Genomic DNA, 21696 nt, shown 5'->3' on the forward strand with positions numbered 1-21696 from the left:
AGTGGGTTAAGAAGAGAAAAACCCACAATCAAGCAAGACCCAGCTCTTGAAGGAAGCAAGCCATAAAGAATGAAGACTCAGAAATCAGTTCACACCACAAGAGGTCAAGAATGAGTGGCAGAACACAGACAAGTATCCATGTCATGGCAAACACATGAGCAACATACAAACTTTGGACACACACGGAAGTAGAGCACGCACAAGGCTCAGACACCACCAACCTGTATCCAGTCAATACAGGAGTGGTGAGCCATGGGTCAGAGGTAAGAGAGGGTATAGTCTGGCGGTGGGGAGAAGGGGGAGCACCTATTTTGGGGTTCCCACTCAAACTTTTTTGGGGGAAATATTCTGCTAGGATGACACACCACCAAAAAGAGGGAAGGATAAGTTGGAACTACTAGGTGCATGCCATGAGGGATAGTGAGAGAGAATGCCCACTCTAATGCAGATAGGAATGCCACGATGAACAAGCAAAGAATTTTTTGTCTGGTAATAGGATGTGGCACGGCTAGCACAGGTAAGTGGTGGTGGCTGGACAGCTGACAAACTAGTAAGTGGTCTAGAAGTATACCCATACCCAGACAAAAGTGGTTAAAGAGTAAAACAGTAAAAACTCAGTCACGGCAAGCAGTATATAAGGAGTCTCCACCGTGCACAGTAGATCATCAACACGATCATCACAATCACAACAATATCACAACAACAACAAGAACACGGAAGTAAAAAGAAAGAAGAGAGTGGAAAACAGAGTAGCAAACTTAGAAAAAGAAAGCTAGAAAGAAAAACAGAGAGAGTAGGCAAGAGTAAGATGGCAAGCATGCACCAATAGGCTAATCCATTCTCTTCTTCTAAAAGCCTACCCTATGTTAAGTGTACTGGACGTTATTCCTCTGAAAGCCCAATACACATGAAATCCATCATAATAATGCCACTTGTACATGGCCCAAAACTCGTTGGGCCTCAAGTCCTAAAGTATCATGCGCGAACACATACTCTATCGGGTCCATGGACATGGACCGGGTATCCTCGGCACCCAACTCAACCAAAAAACGCTATGAAACTAGTTGTAATATCAACCGCGAAGATAAGATCCCGCGAAGATAAGATCCCGCTTGTTTGGGGAATGCAATTTCCCGAGGGGATGATTCCCAGTACGCTTGGTGAAACCTAGGGAGTATCGTTGCTGAGTAGTTCATCCAGTGGTGGAACCAGTTCCAATGCCACTCTCACCACCTCCCACTCCCACCTAAACACACACTTAAAGATAATAGTATTGAACCTTTCCTCCCACTCACCATGAGAACAATCATAACTTTTCCACTAACCTAAGGCTATAAATAAGAGATGGGAATATGAGAATGGGGTTGGAAATTTGGGAGAGAAAAGAGGGAGAAAAAGGGTGATCAACCTGGAAAAATAGGGAGAGCAATTCTGAGAGCATAGGGAACAAGGGTATTAGGGCTGCCGAACATAGAACCACCCGTTGTAAGAAATCCAAAAGCCAATACAATAGATAAATTGTGAGCCCAAATAGATGTTAAGTCCAACAACCCTATCTTGGGTACGCCACAATTGGTGCCGTCAGTGGAAATCTCCTACGTAGTTGTGGTGCTATCTAGGCGCGCACGGGAAAATGTCTGGAAGTAGGCTTGGAAGTCATGTTGAAAGTGGCTCTGAAGGGTCATCACGGGGGTCCACATGGAGAGAAAGGAGGCAGAAAAGGCAAAAGGAAAGACAACATGAGGAAGCAGAGGAGTCCGGACTTGGAGAGGGATCATATCAAACTCTCCGGACAGTGTCTGACGCTTCAGGTCGCAGCCGTCTCAACAAAAGGGACCAGGAGCTTAAGCAAAAGGATCAGGAACTCGAACGCCTACGTAGGGCAGTGAGGGATTTGGAGTTACAAGCAAGGGGCAGACGTAGAAGAAGGGACCACGACGAACGAAGAGAAGGGTCGGCAAATGTAAAGAACCACCATGCGGCAGGGTCCCATCAATCCGGGCCTCATCGACACCGCGATCGTTCGCGAGAGTATGCAGACTATGATTCGACTTCCCTAGATGAGGGACAACCTCAAAATGTGGCCATGGACGCAATGAGCTAGGCATTACGCCAAGCTGCCCGATCACCATTCTCGAGATATATTGAAAGCGCACCTATGCCGAGCAGATTCACACGGCCGCCATTCAATTCCTACACTGGAAAGACAGACCCGGTAGACCATGTGAGCCACTACATTCAAAGGATGTCTTTACACGCTCATAATGACGCACTGATGTGTAAGGTCTTCCCTTCGAGCTTCGGCCCCACCGCTTTTGAGGTGGTTCAACGGATTAAGGAAAGACTCCATCCACAGTTTTTCAGAACTGATCTAGGAATTTGGTGTACGATTCATGACTTGCAGCCGAGTTTCGCAGCCCGTGGATGCGTTACTGTCAATGAAAATGGGGGCTGGGGAGACCCTTCACAACTATGCTAACCAGTATTGGGAGCTGTATAACGAGATCGGCAAGGGCAATGAAAAGATTGCGGCGAGCACTTTTCGAACGAGGTTGCCTGATGAATCTGGACTGAGGAAATCATTAACGAGAAGGCCTCCCGAGGATATGAGGTAGTTGATAAGGCGCATCGAGGAGTATAAGCTATTAGAAGATGATCGGTTGCAGACCAAGAGGAAGGCCCCAATCGTAAATCATCCTCAAAATATTGGTTTCCTACACCAACCCCAGAAGGATTTGAGGATTCAAGAGTCCGAGCCAAGAATTGGAGAAGTTAATGCGGCCTTCAAGGAGCCGGTGCACAGGATTATCGATCGAATAAAAAATGAGCCGTATTTTAAGTGGCCGAACAAGATGGGGGGCGACCCATCGAGGAGAAATTAGAATTTATATTGTACCTACCACAAAGATAAAGGGCACACCACCGAGCAGTGAAGAGTGTTAAAAGACCACTTGGAATAGTTGGTGAAGGTGGGGCATCTGAAAGAGTTTCTAGTGGCAATGAGGAATCAGGCACCCAGATCGCCTGCGCGGAAATCCCCTCCCACCCCCTTTAGGAATAATAGAAGTCATCCATGCAGTACCAAAGAGTGCCCAGGCACCCAGAACAAGGGGAATTTTGGCCGTGGTATCAACAGCAAGTGGCACGGGCGAACATGCTCCCGGAAAAAAGTTAAGGTATACTAAACTGCCCATTGCGTTTGATGATGATGATATGGAAGGCACCACTCAACCACACCACGATGCCTTGGTAGTCACAGCCCGTGTAAGGGGTTTCATAGTAAAGAGAATAATGATAGATCAGGGGAGCGGTGCGGATATGATGTACCCCGACTTATACAGGGGGCTCGGACTGAAAAAAGGGGACTTGTCCAAGTATTATACGCCATTGATGGGGTTTGATGGCCATATGGTAATTCCAGAAGGGCAAATTTCACTCCCAGTCAGCATGGGAGGTAAGGAGGTAACCGTAACATTCATAGTGGTCACTTCTTTCTCGCCATACATGGCAATCCTTAGAAGGCCATGGATTCATGACATAGGGGTTGTTCCGTCCACCTTGCATATGAAGGTCAAGTTTCGCACTGAGGATGGAATCACAGTGATAAGCAGCAATTAGTAGGTGGCTAGACAATACTTAGTGGCCGCAGCCAACCAAAGACCGAGCAAAGGGAGCCCACCAAGAAGACCCCCTTATAGCAACTACAACAACCCCAAGAGGAGGTGGGGGCCAGCTGTGCCGAGGATCTGATGAAAGTGAAGATTCTGTTGGATTGTGAAAGGAGTTTTCTGATAGGGGCAAGCTTGAGGGACGAAGAAAAGGTGGAGTTGCTGCTTTTCTTTGTACAAAACATGGACGTGTTTGCTTGGAGTCCGTACAAGGTGCCTGGGGTTGACCCCGAGTTTATAGTACACAAGCTAAATGTGGATCCTTTATGCCCTCCTAAAAAATAGAGACCGAGGAGGTCGGCTAAAGAGCAAGTCGAAGTAGTCAGACAGGAGGTTGGGAAGCTGAAGGAAGTAGGGGCCATAAAGGAAACGTTCTTTCTAGAATGGCTTGCAAACACTGTGGTAGTAAGGAAGAAGAACGGTAAATGGAGGGTCTGTGTTGATTTCACTAATTTAAACCAAGCATGCCCGAAGGATCCATTCCCAATGCCAAAAATTGATCAATTGGTAGATGCTACGTACGGGCACCCGATGATGAGTTTTCTTGATGCTTTCCAGGGTTATCACCTAATTGCCCTATCCGCTAAGGATCAGGAGAAGACTGCATTCATAACACCTGATGCTAACAATCATTATATCGTGATGTCGTTCGGATAGAAAAACGCGGGAGCCACTTATCAACGAATGATGACAAGGATGTTTAGGGATAAGATTGGGTGTACGGTCGAGGTATAAATTGATGACATGGTAATAAAAAGCAAGCAGGAAGGGCGACGTATTGACGATCTTAAAGAAGTGTTTGAGATACTCCGGCGACATTAGCTGCGTCTCAATGCCGATAAGTGCGCTTTTGGGGTAGGGTCCGGCAAGTTCCTAGGTTATCTAATCACCAAATGGGGAATCAAAGTTAACCCCGATCAAATTGAAGCCGTAAAGCGTCTCAAACCACTGAGCAATCCGAAAGAGATTCAAAAATTAACCAGCATGTTGGCTACCCTGAACCAATTTATTTCCAAGTTCGCTGATCAGTGCCGACCGTTTTATCAGCTTTTGAAGAAGTGGAAGGGGTTCCAGTGGGACGAAAAGTGTGATAGGGCCTTCCAAGACCTAAAGGACTATCTTGGGCGGGCACCAACGTTGACAGCACCGAAGCCTAGAGAAGATTTGTATATGTACCTCTCGGTATCTGAGCATGCCGCTAGCACAGTGCTACTGAAGGATAATGGTGTACAACTGCCCATTTACTACATAAGCAAGACATTTGTTGACACCGAGACTAGGTATTTACCACTAGAGAAATTGGTGTTGGCACTCGTGCATTCCACCCGAAAGTTGCCCCATTACTTTCAGGCTCACACCGTCCATGTTTTGACTGAATATCCTCGGCAATCATTGTTGAGGAGATCTGACTTTATGGGGGGATAACTAAGTGGGGGACTCGGCTATGCTCTTTTGACATCAAATACAGGCCAAGGAACTCGGTGAAGGGACAAGTACTCGCAGATTTCATCGCTGAGTTTTCGCCGAAGAGTACGGGGATGGTTTGCCTCATAGGGGTCAAGCTGTGGAAGGTATTTGTGGATGGCGCATCCAATACGGCAGGAGCGGGGGCTGGAATTGTGGTAATCTCCCTGGAAGGAATAAAGCTGGAACACTCGTTCAGATTAGGCTTCAGAGCCTCTAATAATGAGGTCGAGTATAAGGCTCTACTCATCAGACTAAGAGTTGTCTCGGATTTGGGAGCTAAGGAGGTGGAGGTTTACTCGGATTCCCGCTTAGTAGTTAATCAAGTGCAAGGGAGCTTCGAGGCTAAAGATCCTCGGATGATCGATTATTTGCGGTTGGTAAAACGAACCATGGACAATTTTTCAAGTGTCAGAATGGAACAAGTGGCTAGGGGACAGAATCGACACGCCGATTCCTTAGTAACGCTAGCATCATTAATAGCTGACGAGGTACCCCGATTGATCAAAGTGGAGTTAGTGGCTGAACCAAGTATTAATACAATGGCACCGGTCGCATAGGTCACCATAGCCGGGAGGTGCTGGATGGACCCTATCATTGATTTTCTCGCGAAAGATCGAACTCCAAAATATGAAAAAGAGGCGGCCAGAGTACGATGGACCGTTGCTCGGTATTGGTTATCTGCCGATCAAAAACTATATCGAAGGTCATTTGAAGGATCGTACTTGCAATGTCTGCGCCCTAACCAAACGGGGGAGCTCCTGGCTGAGCTACATGAGGGTGTGTGCAGTAGTCACATGGGTGGACGGTCATTGGCTCACCGAGCAATGACTCAAGGGTTTTGGTGGCCTCAAATGCGAAAAGATGTCATCGAATATGCACGGAGGTGCAAGCAATGTCAAATACACGCCCCGATGATCCACCAATCCGCCGGGAATGTAAACCTAGCAAATAGCCTATGGCCATTCATCTAGTGGGGACTAGACATAGTCGGACCATTTCCCTAGGCAACAGGCAACCGAAGATTTGTACTGGTGGCGATAGACTACTTCACGAAGTGGGCAGAAGCGGAGGCGCTGGCGAACATCCGAGATAGTGACGTCAAGAGGTTCGTATGGAGAAACATGATCACGAGATTTAGGGTACCGGAGTTGCTCGTTTTGGATAATGGTCTGCAATTCGACAGCAATGCTTTTTGTGAGTTCTACAGCAACCTCGGCATCAGGAACCAGTATTCTACACTGGCATATCTGTAGAGCAACGGCCAGGCTGAAGCCACCAATAAGGCCATCGTTAATGGATTGAAGAAGAGGATGGAGGGCGCCAAAGGTAAATGGGCCAAGGAATTTCCAAGCGTCCTATGGGCATATCGGACAACTCCGAGGAGATCAACGGGAGAGACACCATTTTCTCTAACTTTCAGAGTAGAGGCTATCATCCCCGCCGAAGTAAACCTATCCAGCGCCTGTGTCGCAAGATTCGCTCCAGCCGAGAATGAAAAGCTGAGGTTCAAACAGGTGAACTTATTAAAGGATCATCGCGAAGCGGCAACCATTCGGCTAGCAGAGTATCAGCAAAAGCTCACCCAGAGGTACAATAGAAGCGTGAGGAAAAGGGAATTTGCCGCGGGAGATCTGGTACTTCGTAAGGTTGTAGGGAATACCCGAGACATCAATACTGGGAAACTAGCCCCATCCTGGGAAGGGCTCTACAGAGTGACTGCCATTGCAGGTGTAGAAGCATACTACTTAGAAGATTTGGAGGAAAAACCGCTTCCCCGGCCTTGGAATGTTCATAACTTGAAGAAGTTTTATCACTGATCAGTTGTACTCCGGGGTGAAAATTGGATGTAATTTTACGATGCACGTATTACGTATTAATATGAAGGTATCTATTCATGCAAGTGTATTTGACTCCATTATTGATAATATATTATTGCCGGTCAACAAATACGGAGAGAATTGTATAGGCCAAGGCAACTCATTCTACGCAAAGGACAGAGATTTTCATCACCAAACAGGTGGAAACCTTAAGGCACGAAGGTATAAGGATAGAAACCTGTCCTCGATTCAATTTTATCACCGCGTAGGCGGAAACCCTAAGCTATCATTTTCTAAGGGCAGAAATCTATCCTCGGTTCGATTTTCATCATCGAGCAGATGGAAATCTTAACTTACAAAGTTCTAAGGACAGAAACCTATCCTCGGTTCGATCTTATCATCGAGCAGGTGGAAACCATAAACTATCATTTTCTAAAGGCATAAATCTGTTCCCAATTCGATTTTCATCATCGAGCAGATGGAAACCTTAACTTACAAAGTTCTAAGGACAGAAACCTGTCCTCACTTCGATCTTATCACCGAGCAGGTGGAAACCTTAAACTATCATTTTCTAAGGGCAGAACTCTGTCTTTGGTTCGATTTTCATCACCAAGCAGATGAGAACCTCAACTTACAAAGTTCTAAAGGCGGAAACCTGTCCTCGGTTCGATCTTATCACCGAGCATCTGGAAACCTTAAACTATCATTTCTAAGGACTGAAACGTGTCCTCAGTTCAACCTTACCACCGAAAACCCTAAGCCAAACTATCCAAAAGGTAGAAAAATATTTACCACAAGTGAGAAAGTAAGGTATGATGAATGTATTAACCATAATAATGTGCAAACTCAGCTGCAAACATCAAGCCTCAATATAGTTAAAAGTAAAGGGCAAAAGAAATAGGGAAAGCACGCAATTTCCATTTAAACAAACTCAGTCAGGGCAAATGTTAAATAATTTTTTTTTTCATCGCCACAGCCCGGCGACCTAAGCTTAACCAAACATACGACGAAAGAACTTAATTGAAAACCAGATTATCATGCAGCAGGATCGGTAGGTTGAGGCAGAGCAGCAGGTTGCCCGGATCCATCCTTAGCTGTTTGACTATTTGCAGGGGCCTGATTCTGAGCGTCTTCAACTCCGGTGCGAGTATGGCTCATAACCTTAGGATCAACCATCTCTACGTGATCATCAATAGCCTGTACTAGATCCCTTATGCTCGGAGTATCTTCTTCGTCTATGGCATCAGCTCGACTCTGAACGGGCGGAGGAGGGGCCGGGTAGGGAATCTGCTTGGGAACCACAGGGGGGAATCCTCGGCCACTCCCATCGCTTGAAGGGCGACCAACCACCCTTCCCTGAACCCATGTTGCCGGGCTTGGAGGATAATAGGCTCCACAGCATTTTCCACCTCCGAGAAACTTGTGTTGTACCATTTATCCTCACAAGCCTCAAGAGCATCCTTCATGCCGGCAATCTGGTCGGCTTGAGCCAAATTTAGACTATCTGCCTTCGCCAGTTTGAGCTCGGTCTCCCCCAGTTTAGTCACCAAGTCTGTCAGTTTCTTTTCTACCACCAGTCGAGCTTTCTCAACGTCTACTGCTTTTCTTTCAGAAGCGACAGCAGCTTCCTCCTTCTTCTTAGCCATGACCACAACAATAGCCTTAAGTGCCTTCTCCCGCTCAATGACCTCAACTGCCTCTTTTAGTCTCCCGTCCATGATGCAAGTCAGCTGCGCAGCCTAAGGACACAAGATAATAAAGCAATAAGGCCAAAAAGACACCTACGTATCGCAACACGTAAAAAAAAGTGGAGACAGGAAGTTACCGCAATGGTGTGCCACTGCAGCCGTCTGGCTAACGACTCATTGTCACCGTCCGAGAAAAAGTGAGCATCCTCGGGCAGAAGAAGGCCTTGGGCTAGACTCTGAGCTATCCGCCCCCTTTCGCCCTTATCCCATAGCCGAACGCTGGCGGTTGTCGGCAAAGGCTTATCACCCAATCGAAAGGCTGCCTGCCAACTGACCTTGGGCTGGGAAGAGGATGCCACGTTGGTCCCAACTGGGCCGCCGGTTGAGTAACACCCTACGCCTCCTGGATCCTAGGCCCACTTTTCGCGCAGGGAGGGGTTTTCAGTGGGGCATCACCCGAGACGGAGTATTTTTCTCGGCAGCTTGCTTCCTCTTTTTGGTTTTACCAACGGGAAAAGTCTGCCCCTTTCCTTTGGGGGATTGAGGTTGAGCCACGGGATGGCCCCGGGCAAGAACCGAGCAAGGGTCATCATTCTCTTATTCACCATTTTCTCCGCTTGGCCGGATTTTGCACCCGAAATACCGATTGGCGCAGCTGCTTCTCCTTCGGCTGCTTGGACTTGGGCTTCGTTCCCCTCGACAGGAACGTGTCCCTGCTCTCTGAGAGCCCAGGAAACTCGTTCAGCTGACTCCTCCCTGATCGGGACAAGGTCTTCAGCAGTTGTGTAGCGAGGACCAAGGTCTCGGGCTTCGCCAATAGTCACTGAGGGGGGGAGAAATTTGGCGTGCCGGACGTCGATATAAGATAGCAACGGGCTGTCAACCAAAAAGGCTTGACTGAAGGACTGCCAAGTCCTGTACACGGAGGTGCAGCCGAGTATGAGGTGCGATGCCCGGAGCTACCCGTCACTGTAGACGAATATCTCAGACCTAAGCACAAAGTTTAGGTCTCTTATGTTCACCGCTCTAAGATCCTAGGTAAATGCTTTACCGTCTGCCACAAAGAAATATGGTGGGTTAGTATCTAGATAAAAACAAAGAAAAGGGAAATAATGAGTTAGTGATCGGTACGAACCAACTTTGCGCCGCGAGAGGGGGCAAGGGATGTCACAGGTAAACCAGTTATTGCGCACCTGGACAAACTCTCCGGCAAAATTCTTGTTAGAATCAGGCAGGCATGAAATCAGCCGTACCCGCGTATCTCTGACCTTCAAATAATAATTGGTCTCTTTACTCCCACACAGATTGTACATGTAATTTATATCATGATGACTCAATCTCAAACCATATATTAGGTTCAACCTATTAACGCAACTAACTACCCGGTAAAAATTGAAAGGGAGTTGGTCCGGACACAAACCATAAAACCTAAGGGTATCGAGTAAGAAAGCATCCACAGGGAACGTAACCCCACCCTCTAAGATTGACATTAAAGGGAAAAAAGCGGTGTTAGAACCCCTATAGAGAGCAAATTCGCTCTCATGGCAGTACGCCACATCCATATTCTCAGGGATGTTGAACGTTTGTTTGAAGGTGGCTAAGGAAGCCTCAGTATTCAGAAGGTGAGCATAACCCATCCTAAACTCCTAGATTAAAGAAAGAAACCGAAGTAAAAGATAGAGGTAGAACACTTATTTTGGGCTCTAAGAGAAGGGTATTCTGGGCTGAAGGATTAAAACCAAATGAATGCTCATCAGAAGGGAAACTCAGAGAATAGAGGCCGTAAAAGTGAAATGAGGATTCTGAGTGACTTATTTATAGGAACCAAGAGGGGAGAGATAAACGTGGCTTAATAAATGAAAAGCGGGAAATCCTGCGGATCCTCATGCCAACTGCTACACGCATGTCACCTCGATTCACGAACTGTCAGGAAATGATGACAGCTGAGCCAGCAGTCACATACCACACGCCTTTTTAGGAACGCATTAATGAATCTTTTGAGCCACCCTGCGCCTGTCCGTTTAGTTTCTCGGGTAGCACTTGACTCTCATCCTTGACTCGTGCCTGGGAGCAGGGCACGAATCAAGGGGGGATATTGTACTGGACGTTATTCTTCTGAAAGCCCAATACCCGTGAAACCCATCATAATAATGCCACTTGTACAAGGCTCAAAACTTGTTGGGCCTCGAGTCCTAAAGTATCATGCGCGAACACATACTCTATCGGGTCCACGGACATGGTCTGGGTGATCCTCGGCACCCAACTCAGCCGGAAAACGCTATAAAACTAGTTGTAATATCAACTGCGAAGATAAGATCCTGCTTGTTCAGGGAATGCAATTTCCCGAGGGGATGATTCCCGATACGCTCTGTGAAACCTAGGGAGTATCACTACCGAGCAGTTCATCCAGCGGTGGAACCAGTTCCAATGCCATTCTCACCACCTCCCACTCCCAACTAAACACCCACTTAAAGATAATAGTATTGGACTTCTCCTCCCACTCGCCATGAGAACAATCATAGCTCTTCCACTAACCTAAGGCTATAAATAAGAGATGGGAATATGAGAATGAGGTTGGCAATTTGGGAGAGAAAAAGGGAGAAAAAGGGTGATCAACCTGGAAAAATAGGGAGAGCAATTTTGAGAGCATAGGGAACAAGGGTATTAGGACTGCCGAACATAAGACCACCTGTTGTAGGAAATCCAAAAGCCCACACAATAAATAAATTGTGAGCCTAAATAGAGGTTAAGTCCAACAACCCTATCTTGGGTACGCCACATTAAGGATTAAGGATTTTCTTTGGGGCATAAGTCATTAGGCCCGTTCTCTCAAAGAGGGTAATTTCTACAGCAGGACCTTTCTGTGAGGTTATCCACATTGAGAAAGTGGTTCCCTTCTTGGTCTTAGTTTCGTAATGCAACTGAGCACGGCAAACTAACCATTTCTTATTTGATTTTATTGTTTAAGCATTAGTTTTATTTCTCTTTTATCTTTGCCATTTCTTTTTTACAATGCGTTTCTTGTTGTTGTGTTGTTCTTTTCTTTATCTCAATTGAGTACCTTTTGCTTATTTTGGCTAACAGCAAGCGCGTCTCCTTTATTGTTTTTATATTATATTTCTTTGCCGTAACTCTTTTGTAACAATTTCATCTGCTATGGGCATGCGACCAAAGTTTTTCAACAAAGGCGTCTTAGTTTGCGCACAAGTCGGTTTGAGGTGAGTTGCAATCGGACCGGTCTCGACTCTCCAACCCAGAACATTTGGGCCTTTGTATGGCAGGAAGAAGCCCGACCCACCATCTCAAAAAGGCCCACCACAGTAGCCCAATAATTTTGAGTTAAAAACAAGTTTAACAACTTGCTAGACTCAATTAAAAGTACAATTTTTAACCCCCAAAAAAAAACAAAAACTCATTTTAAACTTACTTATCCATATATCGTATGATCCATGACCATTGTCAATATGTTATTACTATACACAACTTTTGTACATGATATGATACCTATTGCCAATCATATGATATTGACCGCTATAAGTAGGACTCATTTGATTTTCTGTTAATGATTTCCTTGAGAACACCAGTTAACATACCCTTGTCCACATATATGGTCTTATGAGTTTCCATATAGTGGGTTAGAGCTAGAGGGGACTCTTCCAAACTGGGTTGGAAGAAAACTTAGTCCAAAATATATAATGTATGAATTAGTCATGATAATTCTATCTCGGTGTCATCATAATCATCTTTAGCTAAAAATTTCAATTAATTTTTTTAATAAATATAGTAGAATTTAAATCTATAGCACAATGAATTTCATTTTGGCTAAATTGCAAACTATATCCTTAAAGTTTAGGGGTTCTTAAATTTTACACTCAAAAGTTTTAGAATTTAGATTTTACCCCTTGAAGTTTTATTCTATTTGAATCAACAACCTTCCAAACCATATTTTCCGTTAAGTACCACATAAACTCATGCGTGTTTAGTTTGCTAATAAAATGATGCCACATTATTTTTGTAGACTAAAAAAATTTTAAAAATCAAATAATTAAAAATGACGTGGCATTATTTTATTGGATGAACTAAAAACGAGTGGTAGGCTTGTGAGACATATAACAGAAAATATGAATGGAAAAACTATGGAATGTGGATGCAAATGGAATAGAATTTCAGAGTGTTACGTAGTGTAATTTACAATTTAACATTTCTTTTTTGTATAAATGGAATTTGGTTTGAGATATTTTATTCGACGGATCACGGTTGAGTTTGTTGGAAATTTGGAACCCATATTAAAAAAAAAAAAAAAAAACCTCACTGTTTAAGGAGCGGGACTCAAACGAGATATTTAGACCGACGCTCTCTCAAATAAATCTACCAATCATCAGTACTCACATTTTAAAACCCCAACTAACGGTCAAAAAGAATGGAATTATTTAATATTTATATATCTTGTGTGGATCCAAGTCATATTTTGATGTCCTCCCACCAATACGTGTTCCAAACTCTCTCCTCCAAGAGGTTTTGAAATTTGAATAAGAAAAGAATAGTTACTGTAACTAACAATAGTAGGCCTGGTTTGAAACAGTTCTTTACTAATATATATAATATATATTAATATAAAGTCTCTTTTAGGGTCGTATTAGAGTCGTATGCTCAATTCTACTTTTATCTTTATATTAATACTTATAGGATTATCCCAAAAAAAAATACTTTTAGGATTACATATAGTTTGTATAGCTTATCTAGAAAACTCTAAAACCCAACTATTAGGTCGAAGTAGAAGTCCAGGTTTTATATTTACATGCATGAATCCTAAAAGTCTAGGGGCTAGAAACCTTTAGGACATCTCCATATCAAACAAACTTTGAAAAGGTGATTGTTCTTTGTTCATGTACATATTGTCAATCTCTTAGTGTCTTCATCTTCCCCACCCCACAAAGTGTGAGAACCTCCTCTACCCCAATCCTAAGCCCAACACACACACACACAAATTCAAATACAAAGATGTCTCTTGTGACAGCAGAGATGAAGGCAAAAGCAGAAGTGTATTATGGGGATGAGATTTGTAGAGAGAAGTTCATGTTGTTGCTGTCAGAAATAGGCTTGCCTGATGGTCTACTAATCTTGCAAGACATAGAGGAATGTGGATATGTGAAGGAAATTGGCTTTGTTTGGCTTAAACATAAGCAGAAGAAAGAGTACAGATTTGACAACATACTTGTCTGCTATGACACAGAAGTCACAGCCTATGTTGAGCCCAACAAGATTAAGAACCTGACTGGTGTCAAAGCCAGGGAGTTCTTGATTTGGATTACTTTGAGTGAGATTTTTGTCAGGAATCCTCCTGCAAGATGGATTACCTTTAAAACACCGGCAGGTTTGTCCAAGTCTTTTCCAACATCGATGTTCACTGTGAAAGGGATGATGCATATATCTGCAAAATGCGATAGTTGTGGATTCCTTGGAGAAGAACATTGAAGAAGCAAAGGAGGGGAAAGTAAGGGAGGGCAAGTGTAATACCAAAAAAAAAAAAAAAGAAAGAAAAATATCTTGTATTAAATATTTATTGATCCTTTATTTGATTACTTTGTATATTTAATAATGATTTCTTCATTTCTTGTTCATCTCAAACATGTCATTCTTTTGTTTATGAATAATTTTTAAAGCAAGAAAAGAATATGCTTCAATATTATTCTCAAAGAATATGCTAGTTACAAGTGCCTTGAGAGGTTCAGCCTCTCTTTCCAGGATTCTTCACGCAACCAAAGTGAAAATTGTGGAAGTTGACAATTGCAGTGCTGCAACGCAAGAATCCTGGCTGATGGTCCCAAAAGTGCAAAGATGCTCCTTGCATTGTAGACAGACAGAGAGTTCAATACAGTGATGGGTAAAAATATGCAGTGCAATCAATGAGAGCCACTAGTAATAGAGCCTCCGGAGTGCATTCTTGTGGTCAGCAGGAGAAAACTGTATTTCAGATTTCACCAATCCATTTGGATGTTTTAAATTGAAAGTCACATTCCCCCACTTAATGTCTGTTAATAAGGGTGGTGGTGTTACATCCTTTTCAAATGTGAAACCGGCCAAGTACTTATCTCAAACCCCTGGCCAAGTACTTATCTCAAACCCTTTTTTATTTTAGAATCAAGTTAAGGTATTTCATTCAAACCTCTTTTAGAAGTAGGAAATTACAGCAAGTTCAGTGTCTAACAAATGTTGGTTGTGTTGACAATAGAGTAACTTTAGAAAAACACTATAATTATAAAACAACCTGTAGTTGATCAATCTAAACTATTAGTTTATGCTTCCAGAGAGAATGGCTTAATTGTGGTATTTAAGGTAGATAAAACCGTGATAGTTTGAGGTCTTTCAGGTTAAAACTGGTTATGGCTCAATGCCTTGGTTGCATAATTGCCTAAGGTAACCATGGGCTTCAAACCAGTGAGATCCTCTACCAAGACACAAGAAATATCTGGCATTCATGTGAACTTTTCTTAGGAGAGATCAAAGGCCTCAAATTCAATTTGATATTTGAAATGGGGCTAGCTAGAAAGATGGAATCTTATTCACGTGAAGTGACTACAAAATGTAAGTCCTTCCACTTGTTGTAGACCCTGACTGCATACTGAAATAGAACAGATTTTGTCATTTAATATGGAATAAGCTAAGCTGTTATTCAAAGTGAAATTAATCATGGAGGAGGAAAAAATGCAAGGCACAATCAAAAGCTTAAATGATATATCTATATTGAAAATGCTATGTGGAATTAATAAGATGCTAATATGTTTAATATATACAAGATACCATATCAAATGAATCTCTCACAAAAGAAGTTGGTGGTTCATTGAACCTGGAATCTGGTTGGAGAAGGCAAGAGAATTCTCAGATCTGACAAAAATCATATAGACACAGCAGAGGATAGCAACATTCTTGAACACATAAATGCTTCAACTTTTAGACACAAAATGTTGATCTGATGTAGACGAAGACATTCTGTACAATAAGTTAGCAGATTGGCTTTTAGGACCCAAAGCAATTCATTCTTTGATCAGAATTTCCAATCCTGAAAAGAAATCAGCTGAGCATAAGTCACAGTGCAAAGAAATAAGCAACCAGATCAAGCATTTAGTTGTAGCATAACCGCATAATGAAATACTATTATTTATAACAATTAAAAGGTGTATGATGCACGAATAGCATAAAAGAGTGGAAAGTGCAACAAGGACATAACTTCATCCATATCAGTAAAAGAGAATGTGCAGAGTAAAGGCCATACAACTTTTGAGAAAAACCTAACCAAGCATAAGCTTCTTTAATCCATTTAAAAAAGATATATACGTGTGCATCGAGCTGCTATAGAGCATCTGATGGAGAACTCATTCTTTTGAAATTGTTAGAAGCCAACAGATGATTGATAATCAATCATTCATTAAAAGTTAATTTCATCGATTTGGAAAAACTGGACAGCTAAAGCCATTAGTAGAAACACTTAAAAAGAGACTTACAAAGTGGTTATTGTTTGTACATTTCAGGGCTTCAGACTGTTGAGAGATTTCATAGGTAGAAGAAATCATTTGTAGTTTATAAAAAGGGGCAATATGTTTGCAAAATCAGAAATATTTACACAACAAGCTATATAAAAAGATTGCCTCAATAAAAGTACCATATAAGCATTACAGATGTCCTACCCTAGAAGCAGCTACCCAGTTTCCATCGACCCATTCTTGATGAGGCCTCAGATCAGAATGTTCAAATTCCAGCACCTCATTTGTGGTCTCAAAATACACTCTGTACCTCAAGTCATCTAGAACATTGGATATATAACCTACCCACCACCCCTCATTGTACCAAACATCAACTTTCTCTTGAACTGCAAAACGGTAAGGATGTTCAATATCAGGGGGATAAGACCTTATATCTGACACATCTGCCTCTTCCCTAAGAAGTTCAGTTTCATCCTCTGTTCTTAGTGTCTGATATTCCACCAAGAACTTGTCATTCCCTATCAAATCAACAATGGTTGCAGTGTACCAAGAACCCCGAAAACCTTCCTCATCACTTCTGACCTCTACCATTGCTCCCAAGTTGAACTTTGCCTTCGATTTGTTTCCAGCATCATTCATATTCACTTGTACATCCCTATACGCCATTGCCAGCTCACAGGACTTTCCCTGCATTTCAAAACTCAAGATAATGACACATTTTAACCAACAAATGGAAGACAAGAGGCTTTTAAGAATTATTTGCCTTGGCAATGCAGAAGTAACATACAGCAATTTCCAGAAGAAGTAAAGCTGAATCTAGTTTATAAATATCCATTGAACAAAGTCCACGACCATGGGAATAATACACAAGTCAAGCATGGCTCAGTAGCTTGTTTTATTATTTTCTCCCAAGCACACTGTCCAAATACTTTTGATGTCTGATGGACTGGATGACCAGACAAAGCCACAAAAATTTGTAAAGTATTTTTTGATCATTCAAAATAGCATTACTCAATAACACAAAAGAACATCATTCCTCCAAGCTTCCAGAACCAGAGCAGGGATGGAGAAACTATTACAACAAGAAGATAAGGCAGTCTTGAGGCAAACTTACACAAAGTATGGGTTACACCATTTGCTTCCCTTTTCACCCAACAAAAATTACAAAAAGTGAAAGATTTAGCTACATTAATTTGTTGGCATTATTTTTCTTGACATTGCAACTTGCCTTGAAGTGATTCATTTAAAAAAAAAAAAAAAAACCAAAAATTGATGTTTTCCCTTGCAAAGCAACTAGCATATAAGATGATCATATCCAATTGATCAAAACATTGCAACATTGCTTAATGATCGTGATATGTATTTAATAACTTTTTAATCACTAGAGAAATTTTCAGAAGAAAAGGTACCCTAAGTTTGGATGGAAGGAGTGTAGAGGGAAGGAGGAGAGAGAAAGATGGCTGGAATATACTAAAAATTAACACATTATGGCCACCTTCAACTCTCCTCTCTCTCCATCTCCCTTCATCCCATACATACTAACATCATGTAATAGAAGCTTCTAACCTTGGAAGCAATGAACCATGTTCCGTTAATCCAATGCTGGTGAGGCCTCAACTTAGAATGTTCAAATCCTAATTCCTCGTTGGTAGAGCTGAAATAGACAATATACTCTGAGGAATTTATAACTTTGGAAATCACACCCTCCCACCACCCATCGTTGTACCAAGCATCGACTTCTTGGAGCTCTTTAAAATTCATAATTCCAGAAACTTTAGGGGGGAAAGGCCTAATATGCTGTGCATGTGCTTCTTCTCTGAAAGGCTGGATTCCATCATCCATTGTCAGGTTATGGTATTCCACCAGAAACCTGTCAGGTCCTGTAGACCCAATGACAGTAGCAGTGAACCAAGAACCCTTATAACCTTCCTCATCACTACTGACCTCCACTACTGTTCCCTTTCTGAACTTTTCTGTTAATTTTTTGCTGCTGTATGTTATCTTTATTCTTAAATCTCTTGACTCCATCTCCCATTCGGATGGCTTTTCCTGCACTTCAAGCTTTCAAAATCTTATCACACTCTAAGAAACAGAGCTAGCCATTGAAGAAACAGTTATCCAGAAGCATTTAAAAGAAACAATAAGAAGGCCAGGCAAAAGGACACACTGTTTACATGGAAAAGATAAAATAAAAAGAATGACAGTATCAGGCATAGGTATTGCACTAATCATTTTTATGCCAAATGCCAATGGAATCACACTTTTAATGATGAAGTTCCACTAGCAAATTGTGGAAAGGTACAGTCAACTGCTTGAACAAGAAGATCCTAACTCAATGTGAAACATTTGCAGCATGAATGTACAAGTATTTCATTTAACTTACCTCTATGTTTATAAAAAGTAAAGAAGATAATAAAACTATATGCGCAGTGAAAGAAGATAATAGAACTACATGTGCAGTGAAAGAAGATGTCCGGAAATCAGGCCATTCATCAAAGATGTGAGAACTGGAAACATATAAGATAATCATAACAATCATATTCATTTAGGCTAAACATCGCCAAATGATCTTGATATGTATTTAATAAAATTTGTAATCTATAATGTTTTTTCAGAAGAAAAAGTATTTAATAATACAAAACATCAGACTTCCATACATAATGTAAAAGAAGCTTCTAACCTTGGAAGCAATGACCCATTTTCCATTAATCCAATGTTGATGTGGCCTCAACTTAGAATGTTCAAATCTTAATTCCTCATTGGAATAGCTGAAATAGACGATATACTCTGAGAAATTTAGAACTTTGGAAATCACACCTTCCCACCACCCTTCATTGTACCATGCATCGACTTCTTGGAGCTCCTTAAAAGACACAACTCCAGGAACTTCAGGGGGAAAAGGCCTAATATACCGTGCATGTACTTCTTCTCTCAAAGGCTGGGTTCCATCATCCATGGTCAGGTTATGGTATTCCAACAGAAACTTGTCACTTCCTGTAGACTGAATAACAGTAGCAGTGAACCAAGAACCCTTGTAACCTTCCTCATCGCTGCTGACCTCCACCATGGTTCCCTTTCTAAACTTTTCCTTTGATGTTCTCCTGCTGTATGTTATCATTATTCTAAGATTTCTAGGCTCCACCTCCGTTTCAGATGGCTTTTCCTGCACTTCAAGCTTTCATAATCTTTTCACACACTCACACTTTAAGAAACACAGAAAGTTATTAAAGAGACAATTATCTAGAAGCATTTAAAAGAAATGAGCAGAAGGCCAGGCAATAGAACACACTGATTACCAAAAAAAAAAAAAAAAAAGGACAGCATCAGGAATAGGTATGCTATTAATCATGCCATAGGAATGACACATAATGATGAAGATCCACTAGCAAATGGTGCACATAAGCAGTCAACTGATTGGAAAAGAATATCCTAATTCAACATGAAACATACATATGCAGCACGAAAGTATTCATTCAACTTACCTTTATGTTTACAAAAAGTACAGAATATTATAAAATTTATATATGCAGTGAAAGAAGATGTCCAGAAATTAGGCCATTAATCAAAGATGTGAGAACATCTAACAGAATTGCTTAGTCTTGATGAAAGAAAACACCTCTAATTAATGTGGCACATGTTTGTTTCCCACATTCTCCCTGTTTTATCTACCAGGAGCAAAGGCACACTCCTCCTCCTCCTTATGACAACAGTGTCCAGTCTTCAATAAAGACACATTTAATGACCACCTTAGTCAGTACAAGCCTTATTGACCTCAAAAATCAATGATCTCTCCGTTAAGGCCCGAATTTGTAAATTTGATGTGTGTACACAGTACACTGCACAGTGCTGCCTTGTAATTAACCTGATTATAATAGAAATTAGAGAAGAATCTATTATCAAAAGTTGGATCTGATTCTATACAAATAATCAAATTTTAACCGGGTCCGCTTCATATCCTAACCCGATTAGCCCGAAACACTGATAACCCCTAAATTCCTAACCCCAAAAAAGCACCATCACCCATCTCTTTCCCACAAAGACAAAACAAAGGACCTGAAACCTTTTCCACCAAACACAAACATTCTCTCATTATTTTTATTCCACCACCCAATCATTTCTCAACAGTATTATACTCACGTGCAGAAACAACCCTATACATAGCAAAAGTTACCAACTTTCACAAATGCTCCAAAGAATCAAAACCCAGAAACACAAAATTAACTTAAATAAGTACCAAAACCAAAAACCCATTAATATATATTAAAAAACACAAACATTCTCTCAGAATTGCACCACCCAATCATTTCTCAACAGTGTTACACTGACATACACACGGAGAGAGACCTATACATAGCCAAAGTTACAACTTTCACAAATGCATAAAACAATCAAAACCCAAAAACACAAAATTAAGCACCAAAACCAAAAACCCATTAATAAAAAAAATAAAAAACCTGTTCTAGAAGAGGTGGGTCCCATGAGCCACGAACCCAGTTCCTGTGAAGCCGCAAATTCCACTGCTCAATCTCGAGCTCTTGTTCTTCCTCGTCGAAAAGCACCAAGTACGTGGAGTTTTCATAAATGTCCATAACCGTGCCTTTAACCCACGAGCATCCTCGAAAGGCGTCGACGGAGTCACCGACTTTGAGGCGGTGGTGGAGGTCGTTGGGCGGAATGGGCCTGACCCGGGCCCAATGGACGTACTCGGTGAGGAGTTGCGGGCCGTAAGGCCCACTGTGCAATGACATAAGGGTTTGGTACTGAATCAAGAGGTGGTGGTCTTTGGTGGAATGTGAGCGGAGCACGGTGGCCGGGTAGTAGGGCCCATTGGTGGCGACGCTGGTGGTGGTGGCGTAGGAATGGTGGTGTGGCTTTGTCACTTCAACTTGGTCGCCTTTCCTGAATTGGGTCTCTGAGTCTGACATTGTGAGTGGGCTTTGAGAGAGAGAGTCACAGAGATCACAGGGAAGGGAGAGAGAGAGAGTCTCTGACATTGTGGCGGGAGACAGGTACATTTTAGTAACAAATGGATGGTATGTATTCCATGTAGGCATATGTACATTTCATTCTATTTTATTCTATTCTTTCAAGGTTTTCAAACCAAAAAAAAATTAAAATTTTAAAATTTTTCCATTACAAATTTAATATAATAGAAGGCTATAAGCATATTATTTTAGTACATTTTCACAAGATATTATATATATGGTATGTATTCCATGTAAACATGTACATTCCTTCAAGGTTTTCAAACCAATTTTTTTTTTTTTTCAAATTTCAAATTTTAGCATAACAAATTTAATTTATATATTTGGTGGCACGTGCATATTATGTTCATAAAAAAAAAAAGTAATTACATTTTTTTTTTATAAATTTTATTTTTTTCCACTTTTATTTATATTTTTAAAAAATATTAAGTCCAAGCCCAATTCTACTTAGTATCCAAGCGATAAATTCTTCTTTTTTTTTCTTTTTTTTTGTGAGACTACTATTTTTTTTAGAAGAGTTTTAACCTATGGTATCCATTCCTGGTGTAGGCGAAAATTGAACCCCAGATCTTTTATACAACCATCAAAGA

General features: G+C 41.7%; 3 protein-coding genes across 4 annotated transcripts; 2 read left to right on the top strand and 1 right to left on the bottom strand.

Moving 5' to 3' along the window:
- The first annotated feature begins 4652 nt into the window (after positions 1-4652).
- On the top strand, positions 4653-6952 carry LOC142624926 (uncharacterized). The gene is made up of 3 exons (XM_075798648.1): positions 4653-4948; positions 5137-5623; positions 6389-6952. Exons 1-3 carry the CDS (start codon positions 4653-4655, stop codon positions 6950-6952), a joined length of 1347 nt encoding a protein of 448 aa, XP_075654763.1.
- A 6397-nt stretch (positions 6953-13349) lies between these two features.
- On the top strand, positions 13350-14248 carry LOC142624057 (uncharacterized). Its single transcript, XM_075797561.1, has one exon. The coding sequence runs from the start codon at positions 13642-13644 to the stop codon at positions 14113-14115; it is 474 nt and encodes a 157-aa protein (XP_075653676.1). The 5' UTR covers positions 13350-13641; the 3' UTR covers positions 14116-14248.
- Positions 14249-15384: 1136 nt separating this feature from the next.
- On the bottom strand, positions 15385-21181 carry LOC142623895 (protein AGENET DOMAIN (AGD)-CONTAINING P1-like). 2 transcript variants are annotated; one of them, XM_075797375.1, is made up of 5 exons: positions 20576-21181; positions 18802-19284; positions 17688-18182; positions 16326-16808; positions 15385-15700 (listed from the first exon to the last, which is right to left on the bottom strand). In XM_075797375.1, the coding sequence occupies exons 1-5, from the start codon at positions 21173-21175 to the stop codon at positions 15686-15688; spliced, it is 2076 nt and encodes a 691-aa protein (XP_075653490.1). In that variant the 5' UTR covers positions 21176-21181; the 3' UTR covers positions 15385-15685. The 2 variants fall into 2 exon arrangements, with proteins under 2 accessions (XP_075653490.1, XP_075653492.1); XM_075797377.1 differs by having other exon boundaries at positions 17688-18170; positions 20576-21180.
- Between the last annotated feature and the right edge of the window lie 515 nt (positions 21182-21696).

This window comes from Castanea sativa, chromosome 2 (genome assembly GCF_040712315.1).
Source record: "Castanea sativa cultivar Marrone di Chiusa Pesio chromosome 2, ASM4071231v1".
Classification (NCBI taxonomy): Eukaryota; Viridiplantae; Streptophyta; class Magnoliopsida; order Fagales; family Fagaceae; genus Castanea; species Castanea sativa.